General features: G+C 32.6%; 1 protein-coding gene and 1 pseudogene across 3 annotated transcripts; both read left to right on the top strand.

The window, feature by feature from the left end:
* Positions 916-4,349, top strand: LOC109329456 (annotated as a pseudogene).
* LOC109329457 (probable sugar phosphate/phosphate translocator At3g17430) lies at positions 7,839-12,465 on the top strand. 3 transcript variants are annotated; one of them, XM_019563135.1, is made up of 10 exons: positions 7,839-7,938; positions 9,475-9,583; positions 9,703-9,810; positions 9,925-9,956; positions 10,032-10,082; positions 10,495-10,556; positions 10,647-10,908; positions 11,301-11,566; positions 11,671-11,765; positions 11,966-12,109. In XM_019563135.1, exons 2-10 carry the CDS (start codon positions 9,482-9,484, stop codon positions 12,107-12,109), a joined length of 1,122 nt encoding a protein of 373 aa, XP_019418680.1. In that variant the 5' UTR covers positions 7,839-7,938; positions 9,475-9,481. The 3 variants fall into 3 exon arrangements, with proteins under 3 accessions (XP_019418680.1, XP_019418681.1, XP_019418682.1); XM_019563136.1 differs by lacking the exon at positions 7,839-7,938 and adding an exon at positions 8,232-8,248; XM_019563137.1 differs by lacking the exon at positions 7,839-7,938 and having other exon boundaries at positions 9,482-9,583; positions 11,966-12,465.

A 14,029-nucleotide genomic window follows, 5' to 3' on the forward strand; every position in this document is an offset into this window, starting at 1 on the left:
ACAAAACATAATAGTGCCTAAGATTTTTCTCTTCAACTTTCGGTCAAATTCCACATATCAATGAATTTTCAACAAGTTTTATGAAAATATATAAGATTATTACTTATTTTCAAACCAAGCAAATTAGTTGAGTAAGGATGTTAATGTAATTTGAATTAGTAGATATCTGCATGAATTTATAGGAAGATTGGTTCATGTCCAATTTTATTTGTTTAACCTCTTTCAAGTTTAAGTTTGATATTGATGATACTTCTCCTAAACCTACTCTAAACCCATTCATTATTAGAATTATATGTAAGAGGGTTACAAAACTACTCTTATATATGAATTTGGGTGAAGGAAAAAATAAGGTCGAATCAAGTAGGAAAAACCTAAAAATCTAACCGATGTAAAATAATGATTCATTTTTTAAATTTCAAAATATTCAAAATTGAGAAGTCAAATTCAGGTAGGGAATTAGGGAAAGTAAACCTAAGCCTTTGGTAGAGTAAAATTAGGAAAGAGCGAAAGGAAGGAGAGAGTAAAAAAATAAGTAAATCCGTCAAAACTTTTTCTCTCCACTTATGAGAAAAATGTGAGAGGAAAAAAAGAGAGAAAATAAAACACACATTTCTCTTCTTTCTTCTTCTTCTTTCTCTTTTATCAAACAATGCAAAAATCTTTTCTATTTCTTATATCTTTCTCACTTATTTCTCTCTACTAATTTTCTTCTCTTAAACCAAAAAAAAGCCTAACACATTTTTAGTTCCCATTCCTACCAAGTTAGGGTAAATTCCACATTTGGTGGCTTAGTCTAGGTTGGTGAGGGATTTGCACCAACCCCAAAAAATCCTATCCCTTAAAGTTAGGTATCAAATCTAACGGCTAAACCGGCTGTCCCGGTTACCCGTAACGTAAGGAGTGGGCAAAGATCACTATAAATAGCGAGTCATTGGTTCAAAGACAGTGTCCTTCACCAGTACCACTCACTCCATATTCTAGTTCAAGCGAGTGTCCTGCACGCGCTCGCTCTCTTTCTCTCTTGTTTCAACTCTTTTTCACTCACTCGCTTCAGGTTCAAAAACCTTCTCTCTCCATTTTCCATTTTCTCTCTATTTTGCTATTAAACAAGTTATAGATCTGAATTTAGTTTATATAGTTTGTCACTTTATGGATCTGTTAAGGTTTGCAAATTCAATTACCTAATTTAATACCAAAATTATGTTTAGTTGATTTTGGTTTCTGTCAGATCTGATGTTTTTTTACTATACTGTTGCTTAATCTATGTTAAGTTGATTTATGGGTGAAAGTCGGCGCAACAGTAAGTTTGTTGATGTCATACGTATCGATTGTCGATAAGGCGATAAGGCTGCATACATCTATTATTTTCGGACCACACTAAGTGGGAGCCCTGTGACTGCGCCTCCTTGCTTGATCTGATGATGTTCATGCATTGTGGTGATTCAGTAGTGGTTTTAGTTGTGTTGGGGCTGATTTATGAGCATAATATTTATGCACCCTTAAAGATTACACACAACAACAGTGTAAAAAAAATTTCTTACGGTGCGTACATCTTTTTTTCCTGATTTAGTTTAGTCTGACTATAATAGAAAATCTCATGAGATAAAGATATAATATATGTCCTTCAGCCACTTAAATTATGACATGAGTCATATTTAATTATTTTTTATAAAAATATTTTTAAAACTAACCAAAATAATACACTATGTCATAGTTACTTTTACTGGTTGGCGGATGAGATAAATTATCTAATAGTATGAGTAGATATTTTTTTAAGTGGAAAATGAAACTGAAGTTAGTGCATTCTATTTAAATATGGTAATAATGGTGGGTCCTAAATTTGTTGGGTCTTTTTATCTTATAGCATGACCTATCTCATGTTATGTTACTTAATGGTTTCAATTTCTAAGTTTATCATGCTTATTGAGATTCAAGATTATATATGTTTTGAGACTATTACTGTTTTGTTTAGTATTAGAAATATTTTTATAGAAAATGATTAAATAAGACATAAGTCATGATTTTAGTTGCTGAATGAGATAACTCGTCACCGTATACCATTAGATACTTTATTCTCATGTGTTTTTTTTTTCCTTCACACTGGAACTGAAGAGTTTGAGATTGTATTTGGGAAAGATGACATATTTTTCTACAGAAACCACTTTTTTGGAGTAACACCTTTTTGTGGTTTAATTTGACATGGAAACTTGATTGAAATATAAAAAAAAGGCTTTTTGTACGTGGAAAATTATCTTTGAATAAGCTAGAAGCACGAAAGTTTCAGCATATTTAAAAAAAGTGCTTGATTATTTTAAACTAATCATTTGTTTTCTTCATTTCACAGAAAACTACCAAACCAAGATTATTTATCTAGCTAAATAACTTCATACTATGCTTTTAATATTATTATGTACTGTATCTAAGCAACTTTTTAGACAACCAATCATTTTTCATCAAGCACATACATATAAAAAGTAATTATATTACAATTGATCGTGGCAATGATCAATAATTAGTCATATATATAGTTGATTATTGAAAGAATTTACTTTTCATAGATAGTTAATACAGAGACCCATTGTGCTTGGTTTCATGCCTCTTGAAATCGAATATAAGATTCTGTCTACCTTTATATCTGGTGCCCATGGAAGCAAATCCACATACAATATATCCTTTTTTATTTTGATGGCTGAATTTGTCTTGTCATAGTCAGAGCCAAAAACTTTTAAAAAGCAAAGATGCGTTATTATCTTGGCCTAAAGTTCCCAGACTTGGTTTCCAATTTATTTTCGAAATCAAAGATTCTTTTCTGTATTCCTTTGTGATGTAAATAGTCTTGGATCTCTTATATATCTTCTATGGTAGAGCACTGAGTAGTGTGTAGCACTGAGTAATACTAAACATTTTGATTGTTTTTTGTGTAGCTTGAGAAATGGCCGAGACCTTCTTATTCACTTCTGAATCTGTCAACGAGGGTCACCCTGACAAGCTGTGTGATCAGATCTCCGATGCAGTTCTTGATGCCTGCCTTGAACAGGACCCCGACAGCAAGGTTGCTTGTGAGACATGCACCAAGACTAACTTGGTCATGGTCTTTGGAGAAATTACAACCAAGGCCAATGTAGACTATGAAAAGATTGTCCGTAACACATGCCGAAACATCGGTTTTGTCTCTGCTGATGTAGGTCTTGATGCTGACAAATGCAAGGTCTTGGTCAACATTGAGCAGCAGAGCCCTGATATTGCCCAGGGTGTGCACGGCCACTTTACCAAGCGGCCAGAGGAGGTTGGTGCTGGTGACCAGGGTCACATGTTTGGGTATGCCACTGATGAAACCCCTGAATTGATGCCATTGAGTCATGTCCTTGCAACCAAACTAGGAGCTAAGCTTACTGAGGTTAGGAAGAATGGCACCTGTGCTTGGCTGAGACCAGATGGTAAGACACAAGTAACTGTTGAGTACTACAATGAAAACGGTGCCATGGTTCCGATTCGTGTCCACACTGTCCTCATATCTACCCAGCACGATGAGACTGTCACTAATGATGAAATTGCTGCTGATCTTAAAGAGCATGTTATCAAGCCTGTTATTCCTGAGAAGTACCTAGATGACAAGACCATCTTCCACCTTAACCCTTCTGGCCGCTTTGTCATCGGTGGCCCCCATGGAGATGCTGGTCTCACTGGAAGAAAGATTATCATTGATACTTATGGTGGCTGGGGTGCCCACGGAGGCGGTGCTTTCTCCGGTAAGGACCCTACTAAGGTTGACAGAAGTGGTGCCTACCTTGTGAGGCAGGCAGCAAAGAGTGTTGTTGCAAATGGACTCGCTCGCAGAGCCATTGTTCAAGTTTCATATGCCATTGGTGTTCCTGAGCCCCTGTCTGTCTTTGTTGACACTTACGGAACCGGAAAGATCCCGGACAAGGAGATTCTTCAAATTGTGAAGGAGAACTTTGACTTCAGACCTGGAATGATCACCATTAACTTGGACCTTAAAAGGGGTGGCCACAGGTTTCTCAAGACAGCTGCTTATGGACACTTTGGAAGGGATGACCCTGATTTCACTTGGGAAGTTGTGAAGCCACTCAAGTGGGAGAAGCCTCAAGCTTAAGGTGTGGATTGCTTTACTAGCTAGGTGTGGATGAATAATTCGGCGTGACATTAGTTTTTGCTGCTGCATCTGCATTCATAGGTCCAATGCAAACGTTACCGTTTCATACCTAAACTGCTTTTTGTTGTTGTTCTTTTTTACTCATTACTTGCAATTTAATTTTGGTTTATGCAATGTTATGTTACCATATTGTTGTAATGAACATGTATCAGAATATTGTCACAATTTATTGCTATTTGAAATGGTTTAAAAGTCAAAAATCTGTCTATGTGAAACTAAGTCCAAATTGTTAATATTGAATATTTATGTTTATTTTGATTCTTCTGAGCACACTAGTTTCCACATCAATCAATTTTTGTGGCCATTGCTTAAAAATTAAAATCAATTATCAAAGTGGTAAATATCATCTAAGTTATTGATGTGATGATTCTCAATAAAAAAAAATTGGTAAAAAAATCCTGAACAAATGATAAGATAATATGACAGTACTTTATTACCTGGCTTTTGTGCATCCTTAATTGGTAATTTTGATACGCTTTTACAATTCTATTACTATTATTAATTGTTAATTATTAATTATAAATAATAGTGGTTAAGGTAAATCCATTATGTGTAAAAGATAAATCAAAATTTCATGGCGTTATTGATATGTCCATGCAAAAGTTTTATATAATATGTTTATCTTTGTATTGAATTCAATCCACAAAAGTGTAAATTGATATAAGCAGAATTATAGGACCAATCACGTTTATTATATTAAATTATTTTATTTAACTTCTCTTTGAAATAATTCCATATTTGATTTGGGTATTTTTATATAAATATGATTTAATAGCTGTGTTTAGATGATGTATTAATTAATTTAAAATAAACCCATAAGATTGATTTTCAGAGTAAAATTTAATAAATCAGCCAATTTGAAATAACGACATAATTTTATTCTTAGTTTTTTAGTGGTGCTGGCTTGGATAGCGGTCATCAACCATCTTAGTCAAAATAAGAAGGATTAAGAATGTGTTTTCTTCAGCAATTACAACGCATAGTTTCTCTTCACCAAGAGCACTTCCATATCCCTTCTTTTCTGTTGTCACCATCCATCACCAATTTCTCCGTTCCCAGTATTGTGATTGTGGTGACTGCTACAATTGTATTACACAATTGCGATGTAACATTGAATCATAATGTTGTGACCACAACGTAACCACAACATCGGATCATACCAGACTGCAACGCCGCAATTGGGTTGTTTCAGATCGCAACATAACTGCATCAATATCAAAAATAGTTTTTTAGTTACAAAATAATTCACACCATAATGGCCATAATCCACATAGTAATAGTAATGATCATAATCACGATAAATATAACCTGCACCACAACCATAACTTCAAATTTAAAACGCTGATCATATCATCTTACTAAATCCTCATACTAATGAGCCTACGAAAAAGTAACATATGTCACAAGATATACTTTATTTATTAGTAATTGTTTTATAAGTGACATATGTTACTATCTTATAAATAGGAACATTGGTAGGAGAATATATCATTCCTAATTTTCAATACTAGTTTCTCTTTAAACAATAACATCCATTGAAAAGTGGGTGTCCAATGCTTGTTGACCAGATAAAGAGATTTGGTGGTGCACACTGCATCCTCTGTTGGAGCAAAAATAAAAATTTCATTGTTTTTTTTCCAACTAAGGGAATGAAGAACTTTTGGTGTCCCATTTATGTATAAAGTCAATTAAAAAGTGACACTTGATTAAAATGAAAAATAATAAAAACATAACATATATTTTTATATCATATGGATGAATATGATTGATCTCATACATGAATATAAGAAATTTTTGGGAGAGGTAATCATTGTTCACTAATAGGTATCTCACATACAAAATGTCATCTTCATATTTTTTTTCCAAATTTAAAGGGGTTAAGAGACACTCATGAATATCCATTGAATATAGGGTATTCATTAATATTCGCAAATATGTACTCATAGGTAGTACATGTGGATGTAATTAAAAGAGTAAATTATATTGACACCCCCTGAGTTTAGTGAAATTATACAAACTATCCCTCACTTTTTTACACCTACACAAGCCTCCCCTATTTTTTATACTTTCATTACACTAATCATCCCGTCCTAAGAAATAAGTGTAATCTTTTAAACAAAAAATGTGATAAATGTAATTAAGTTAAACAAAACGTGATATATTGTGGAGACAAGTCCAAATAATATATGAGTCAATTTTTTTTTATTTTTGGTTCGTTACACTATATTATAAGAGCGATTTAAATAATATTTCTTTAGAATTGTTGATGCATTTTGTAATAAAAAATAATAAAGATACATTCATTTGTATATTATTTAGACTTGTCTACACAATATATTATATTTTGTTTAACTTAATTGCATTTATCACATTTTTTGTTTAAAAGATTACATTTATTTTCTTATGCATGAGTGGTCAATGTAATGAAAGTATAAAAACCAGGGGAGGTTTGTGTAAAAGTAGAAAAGTGAGTGGTAATTTGTGTAATTTCATTAAAACTCAATGAGTGTGAGTGTAATTTATTCTAATTAAAACTTATCATGCGTAGAATGAGTAACTACTATTTATGTTTACCTTGTCCTCCATGTACTTAATTGATATGCATAAAATTATAGTATTTTATGTGGGTTGATTTTGCAAGAGAATATACAATTACTCTCATGAAAAATATTGAAATGTACATAATAATTTGGTTTATTAAGTATAATGTTTGACGTTCAACCTTTCTAATATGTATGAAAAAGCTTTATGTTTAGCAGCAAAACACACTCCAAGACCCGTACAAAATATTTGCCATATAATACCTTAGACTAAAAATATATTCGAATACAACACTGTTGTACAAAATAAAAATAGAGAAAGTATATTTGCAATAATTGTATAGGTTTGATACATCATAAGAGAATAAAATATATCATAAGATAATAAAATATCTCATGTTTTAATGAGATAAATTATCTCATTTAGTTTCTAAAATCTTGACATGTATCATATTTAATAATTGTTTATAAAAATATTTCGAAAACTAAACACAATAATACACGTGTCACACTTATTAGCTGAAAGAGATAAATTACCTCACAGTATGAAGAAATATTGTATTCTTTTGTCAATATATTGTTACTACACTATTCATATTCAATCATAATTGACTCTTCCTATAAATAATTTATGAACGATAAATGATAAAATAAGTATGTATAAATCTTTACAATAATGATGTAAGGATATTACACATATAAAATTATCTTAATTAACATAGCATAATGTTAATGTGCCCTGACTAATCCACAATAACTAGAAGATAAAAATATATATGCACTGATAGTATATACCATATTAGTTTATCATCCACTATTTGTTTTTAATTATCATTGATTTGATTCTCCACGAAGTATATTACAAATAAATGATGAATAATTTATTAATTATGTATAAATATTTACACTAATAATGCATATATATTATACTATAACTAAAATATAAGAAAAGAATTTTTAAATTTACATTTACATTTAAGGGAACAAATATGAATCATATTGTATCCAAAGTTAAAACTGTCACATTATAAAAAAAATCTGATTCACTTCCCTCTCAATACCAAACAAATAATATACACAACAAAAATTATAACTGGGTCAGGTTTGTCAGAAATGTTTTTAGTGATTTAGAATAATAAAAAATTCTAAACCTTTCTCTTTGAAGTTGCGCTATTTTCTTCATTCTCTACACTCTCGATTCGTTTCACCATTTTAATTTTTTAGGTAAAATCTCTCTCTCTTTTCTTCTTCTTCTTCTTTTTTTTCTTCATTATTGTTTCATTTCTTTATCCATGTTTCTTCTTCTATTTCTCATCATTGTTCCCCCACACTGAATCTCACTCAATTTCATTTTCTTATTCTCATTTTTGTTATGATTCTTGTTTTTATTATTTTATTTAATAAGTGAATTCAGCATTATTATGCAATTGAATCAAAACTGCATGTTAATATTCTTAACTTTCTACACCCATTACGAATATTATATTTTTTATATATATAGGAATCTATGTGGAGTGTGGTTTTCTTGATTTGAGTTAAGCACTTCAATTCTTGCTTTATTTAATCACTTTTTTTAACTTAGTGATTCTGCTTATTGATATTGAGCTGCTTATAAGTAATTATAAGTTCATATTCCCATATATTTTATATATCTAATATTTGTTTTGAGAGTTTGGATTAGATATTTAGAGGTATGTGTCTGATCCATGGTTACATGGTTTGCGGTATCGGTTCAGTTGTGCAGTACCCGGTTATACGCAGTTCGTCATTTTTTACATTATTATTACAAGACTTCTTTTATAAGGAAGTTTCCGGTATGTGTTACATACGCTAAATGAACGAACCATGTAACTATGAAATTTGATTTTGTCTCCTTATTAAAGGCGACTTCGTCTTTGCGCAGAGATTTTGAAGTCCTCAAGTTAGGTTGTGTACACCCGGTGAAGAGAATATATTAGAGTAGGGGTATACCTGGCTGGGTTAGTCTTGTATTCATAGAGTATGTTTACTTGTAGGGGAAGTCATAGTTAAAAAGATATTGTTTCTGTGCAAGGAAGATTGCTAGTTACGAGAAAGAAGAGATATGATGACCGGTCCGAAAATGTCCAAGAGGGATGTTTTATGAGTTAGCACTTTCCTGTTGAGTGACTATGCAAAATCATTTTGTTTAATTACTCCGGGGTAGCTAGAAGCGTACAGCAGATCAGCCTCCTTGTGTCGGGAGGTGCCCCACCTTGTATAGTTTCCTCCTGGCAGTAATTCTTTATTGCGAAGGTGTACATAGCTGCTCTTAGATCAAATAAAAGATTAAGGTTGTGTGAGGAAGTCAGCAGTGAATGTAAAACTTCTTCGAATCTCATTGAACTGGATCAATGATATAATGTTGGGCCGTTGCCTGGAAGCAACTCACTGTGTAGCTTGATTAGTTTCCTGTTGAGTAGGCACTCTGTTAAGAGGGCCGAGGTAGTTTGGAGCCACAAGTTTGGCAGACTGGTGTTAAACCTTTTATGTTGGGTCTAGATCCAGGAGATCGGTTCAGTACAGTTTTGTACTCGGGAGTCTGTAAGGGAAAACTTTGAATGGATCATCTGTAACTTATTCTTTGGAAATACTTGTTTATCACTTTTTGTATAGACGACAATGATATATGTAGTTATATATTGACACATTGATTTTTATGTCATTCATATTTATACTAACCCCGGTCTTCGAAGGACATTGATTCTTATGTAACATTCTAGACTGCATTGGCTTTTGCAGGATAGACATGGGAATCACTTCGACAATGATGACTACACAGCATATGTTGACCTACATGTACCTTCTAGTTTACATTTCGCTTTCCTCGGGGGTTATTCTTTACAACAAGGCAAGGAATTACAGATATCATATGCCAACAAATTCTTTTGTTTGTGTTTTGTGATTTATCTTGTACTGCAATATGGGTTGCTCAGTCTCTTTCCTTTTACGGGCCTTGGTTTATTGCAGTGGGTCCTCTCCACATTGTACTTCAATTTTCCATTTCCAATAACACTCACCATGATCCATATGGCCTTTTCTGGAGCAGTGGCCTTTGTGCTTATACGTGTTCTGAAGGTATGACTATTGGGCATTGTAATGTTATCAGTTTAGAATAGTTTTTTCTTTATTAGAACCCCGATTCATTATTGTTCTATTTATTTTTCATGACATAATTTTCAATTGGTGCAGGTTGTATCACCAGTTAAAATGACATTTAACATGTAAGAATTCTACAGACATCCTGTTTCACATTTCATTTAATATTTAAAGCTTCACATAAAATGTGTGATTTTCAGATATGCAACTTGTGTGGTTCCTATAAGCGCCTTCTTTGCTGCAAGTCTGTGGTAAGCAATTGATGCTCTTGACTTGAAGTTGTAATAGAAACATAATGATTTTTACTTGAATAACAAATATACATTATGTTGACGACCTTAAGAGTCTCCCATAAAAGTTACTTGAATTATGTGGACAACCTTAAGAGTATCCCATAAAAAGTTACTTGAATTTTAGTTGATAAAAGAAACTCGTTATTTCATAGCAAAATTTCTGAACTTAACAAATTACTTTAAAAGTCACCGGTCGTAACTCATTTAGTTTGAGCCTTTAATGAATTTGGTTTCCTTTATATTAGGACCATAGTTGATTTATCATAAAATCAATTCCACTGATTATTCATGAGTGGTTTTATAACCTCGTCATTTCCTTTATATTTGATGTATTGTAAAAATTGCTTTAGTTACTTTGTTGCCTATTTAGGTTTGGGAACACTGCTTATTTGTACATTTCTGTGGCCTTCATCCAGATGCTTAAAGCCCTGAGTAAGTTAATTTTGTGTACCACCTTTCCATCTGTGACATTTTTTATGGAAAATAACATTCCTTACTGGATGACTGTAAAATTATGTACAGTGCCGGTGGCAACATTTCTCACAGCTGTTAGTTGGGGAACTGAGAAATTAAGGTGTGATGTGTTCTGGAACATGGTGCTGGTCAGTGTTGGAGTTGTCATTTCCTCCTATGGGGAAATTCATTTTAATGTGATTGGTACAGTTTATCAGGTCACGGGAATAGTTGCTGAAGCATTGAGGCTGGTCTTAACTCAAGTTCTTCTTCAAAAGAAGGGATTGACACTAAACCCCATAACCAGCTTGTATTATATAGCACCCTGCAGGTAGTTCTGCTCTTGTTATACGAAAGCTCAACTATATTATATGACACTTTTTTCTATGTGATGTTGATTTTGAACTGTACTTAACATAATGCCACTGAAATTTGTGGGATTTGCATCCCTCACTAGATGTGTTGAATGTTTGTGTGTGCTTGAATTAGCATATTATGTGTTCAAAAAAGCTTATTAGTCAAAATGCTGAATGAGATATTATGTTGCTCTTATGATAATCTCAATCCTTCTCTTCTGAATTATTTTTCTGTGTCTGCCACTTTTTTGAGTTTCACCTGTAGATGATTGCTCTGCTCCCGCGTACATTAAAGTTCACGTGTATGTTTATTTATGTTATCTGGTTGATAATATCATAATAATCACTTACCCATGATTATATGCAGCTTTGTATTTCTCTTTGTCCCCTGGTATATCCTTGAGAAGCCTGAGATGGAAGATCCACATATGCAGTTTAACTTTTGGATATTTTTTTCAAATGCTCTTTGTGCTTTGGCATTGAATCTTGCAACATTCTTAGTGATTGGTAGAACTGGGGCAGTAACTATTCGAGTGGCCGGAGTTTTGAAAGACTGGTTACTTATCACTCTTTCAACTGTCCTATTTCCTGAATCAAAGATTACTGGACTAAACATTATTGGATATGCTATAGGTATATGTTTCTTTATTGAAAATACATCATAGTAGTATAAATTTCATGTCTTCCATGGATTTCTTGCAAGTATCTCTTTATGTTAATTATTTTTTAATTTGCAGCTTTAATCGGTGTTGTTTTTTACAACTACCTGAAGCTCAGGGATGTTCGTACAACCCAAACTCCTACACCAAGTATCCAAGATGAATCATTAAAGGTGAGCATTTTCAGTAACTTTGTTTGTTTTGAAGTTTGATCAGTACTCATGCTCTAGTTAAGCTGTTCTCTCTGTTAATCCTTAATTTTACGCCTTTTGGCACCTTCTGTTGTTTCTGATAAAAAAAATAGACCTTTGTATGCAAGAAATGTGGGTATTGTTTTATTTTGTTGTTTCGACCTTTCTTTTTCAACATATAGGAGCTGCTGCCCGAGAAAAAGGTAGATGATGACATGAATATCAACGATGATTGGAACGATTCTGTTTCTAATACTAATTTTGATGAAGAAGCACCTTTAATGGCTTCCTCGCGATTATCACATCTTGGAAGAAAGCCAGCTTAGCAGAAATCTAGCTTATATAGCCAAAGAATTTCTCATCTTGGAACAAAGCCAGCTTATCAGCAATCTAGCTTTTAGAGGCTAAGAGTGCAAAGGAACCAAACAAAAAGAATACACAGACTTCTCCTTCCAAATTAAGAGGGGGAAAACAAAAGGAGAAGGGAAACAAAGTGGTAGAAACATTCTTTTTTTTGGCATAGTTGTTTTGGTTTATGTTCAAAGTATTCATTAGTAAAACAATTCATTCTTGTATAGGTTTGGTTTTACAAAGCAATGAAGGTTTTATTTCTTCATCATGGACCTCTTATAACACTGATGGTTGAATTTACTTGAGTATAGCCAATATTAAATTGTAGCTATTTTTCCTTACCTTATTTAAAAAAAGACAGCCTAATGCATCAGACTCCGACTTAGTGAAGTCTAAGAAGCGTAAATGTTATAAGTTATAACCTTATTCTTGCAAGCAAAGAGGTTGTTTTAAGGATTTGAACTTGTGGCCAATAATCTTATCGTTGTGAAGTGAAACAATGATTTAAACGATTTAAATGCAAAGATTTAAACGTCTTGACAAAGCTGAAGTCAAGGTAGAAAGATGAAAAGCTGATGCTGATGGAGCTTAACCCTATTTGGCTAGAAAAAACAAGAGTTACAAATTTTGCACAAACTTGTATAGAATTTCCTTTCATTCAAGTACAATGAAAGAGAGAAAATGAAGATTTGTTCTAATTGAGGTATAAATAGTGGTATAAACCTCCTCGTCTCACTTCAAAAAACAACAACCATTTATAAGAAAAAGTAGTGCTAACTAACTTCAAGACAATCAAAAGGGACAAATGTACTCAACATGGTCAACATAGCAACACATCAAAATTCCTTACATATCTACGAGCCGTTCGTGGCTTCATGGAGAATGATACTTGTTAAGAGAAACAATCATACATCCAAAAGAGATTAATATCTTAATCAAAGATATCATTAGTTATACTAAAAATTCTTACGTGAATACATTAAGCTAGGTTGTAGGCCCAAATTTGTGCCATCACTGAACTAGGTCTAGATGTGGCTTAGATTCCTTAATAATTCAACACATAATCATTTCACATCCTATGTCATGACCTTATCATCAAGAAGCGGTTACAAAACTTTATCATCCTCACCATAAGTACAATCTAATCCATTGAGTGAAAGGTAGGATGTATTCCACAAACCTTGATATCACACTCATATTGACAAGGGATATAAAGCTTTTATATCTCATAGAGATACTTTATCATCCTAGCTAAAATAGAGTTATAAAGCTTTCAAGATTCGTGATTACCCCTTCTAATAAGTGTTGTCCATAAGAATCGAATATTTGATTTTAGTGTAGTACTATACCTCGAGATCCAATATGACCTTACCGCACTAGATGAACATCTTATTGATAAAATATTTAATTTTTTCTAGGTTCATTGGCTCATGCAAATTTAAGATAACATTTTCTTCCTAAGGGTAGACTTTTGGAGTTTTGGGATGGCCTAACGAATAGTGGGGGAGAATGGAAATGTTTGAATGTTGGTCTTTATTTCTATTATTTCATTTCATTTCCTTTCATTTAGGTTTCGATTTCTACGGTTAAAGTATTATTTCTTTTTCATATGATTGGATCTTAATCTTTATAGTTTCTGCTGATAGGGATATTGATTCTAACATTTAATGGAAGATTAGGATTTATGATTTTTACTCGGGAAGGTATTGGTTTCTAATAGTTTGAAACTTAGAAGAGTGAAAATATAAGATTTTGTATTAAAATAAAGTATAGACGAAAAATTCAAAGGGCTAGAATCTATTTGAACCAACATATTTTTGCTACACCATTTAAATATAACATTGTTAAGAGAATGACTCACAAGATAATAGTAAAGTTACTACTTAATTAGTCAA

The sequence above is a fragment of the Lupinus angustifolius genome, chromosome LG16, assembly GCF_001865875.1.
Source record: "Lupinus angustifolius cultivar Tanjil chromosome LG16, LupAngTanjil_v1.0, whole genome shotgun sequence".
NCBI classification, from domain to species: Eukaryota; Viridiplantae; Streptophyta; class Magnoliopsida; order Fabales; family Fabaceae; genus Lupinus; species Lupinus angustifolius.

Bases quoted from the DNA above. Each gene is read 5' to 3' on its own strand.
- LOC109329457 (XM_019563135.1), top strand. From the start codon at position 9,482: ATGGGAATCACTTCGACAATGATGACTACACAGCATATGTTGACCTAC. The intron at 9,584-9,702 runs GCAAGGAATTAC...GGTTTATTGCAG, and splicing joins GGGTTATTCTTTACAACAAG to TGGGTCCTCTCCACATTGTA. The intron at 10,557-10,646 runs GTAAGTTAATTT...AATTATGTACAG, and splicing joins CCAGATGCTTAAAGCCCTGA to TGCCGGTGGCAACATTTCTC.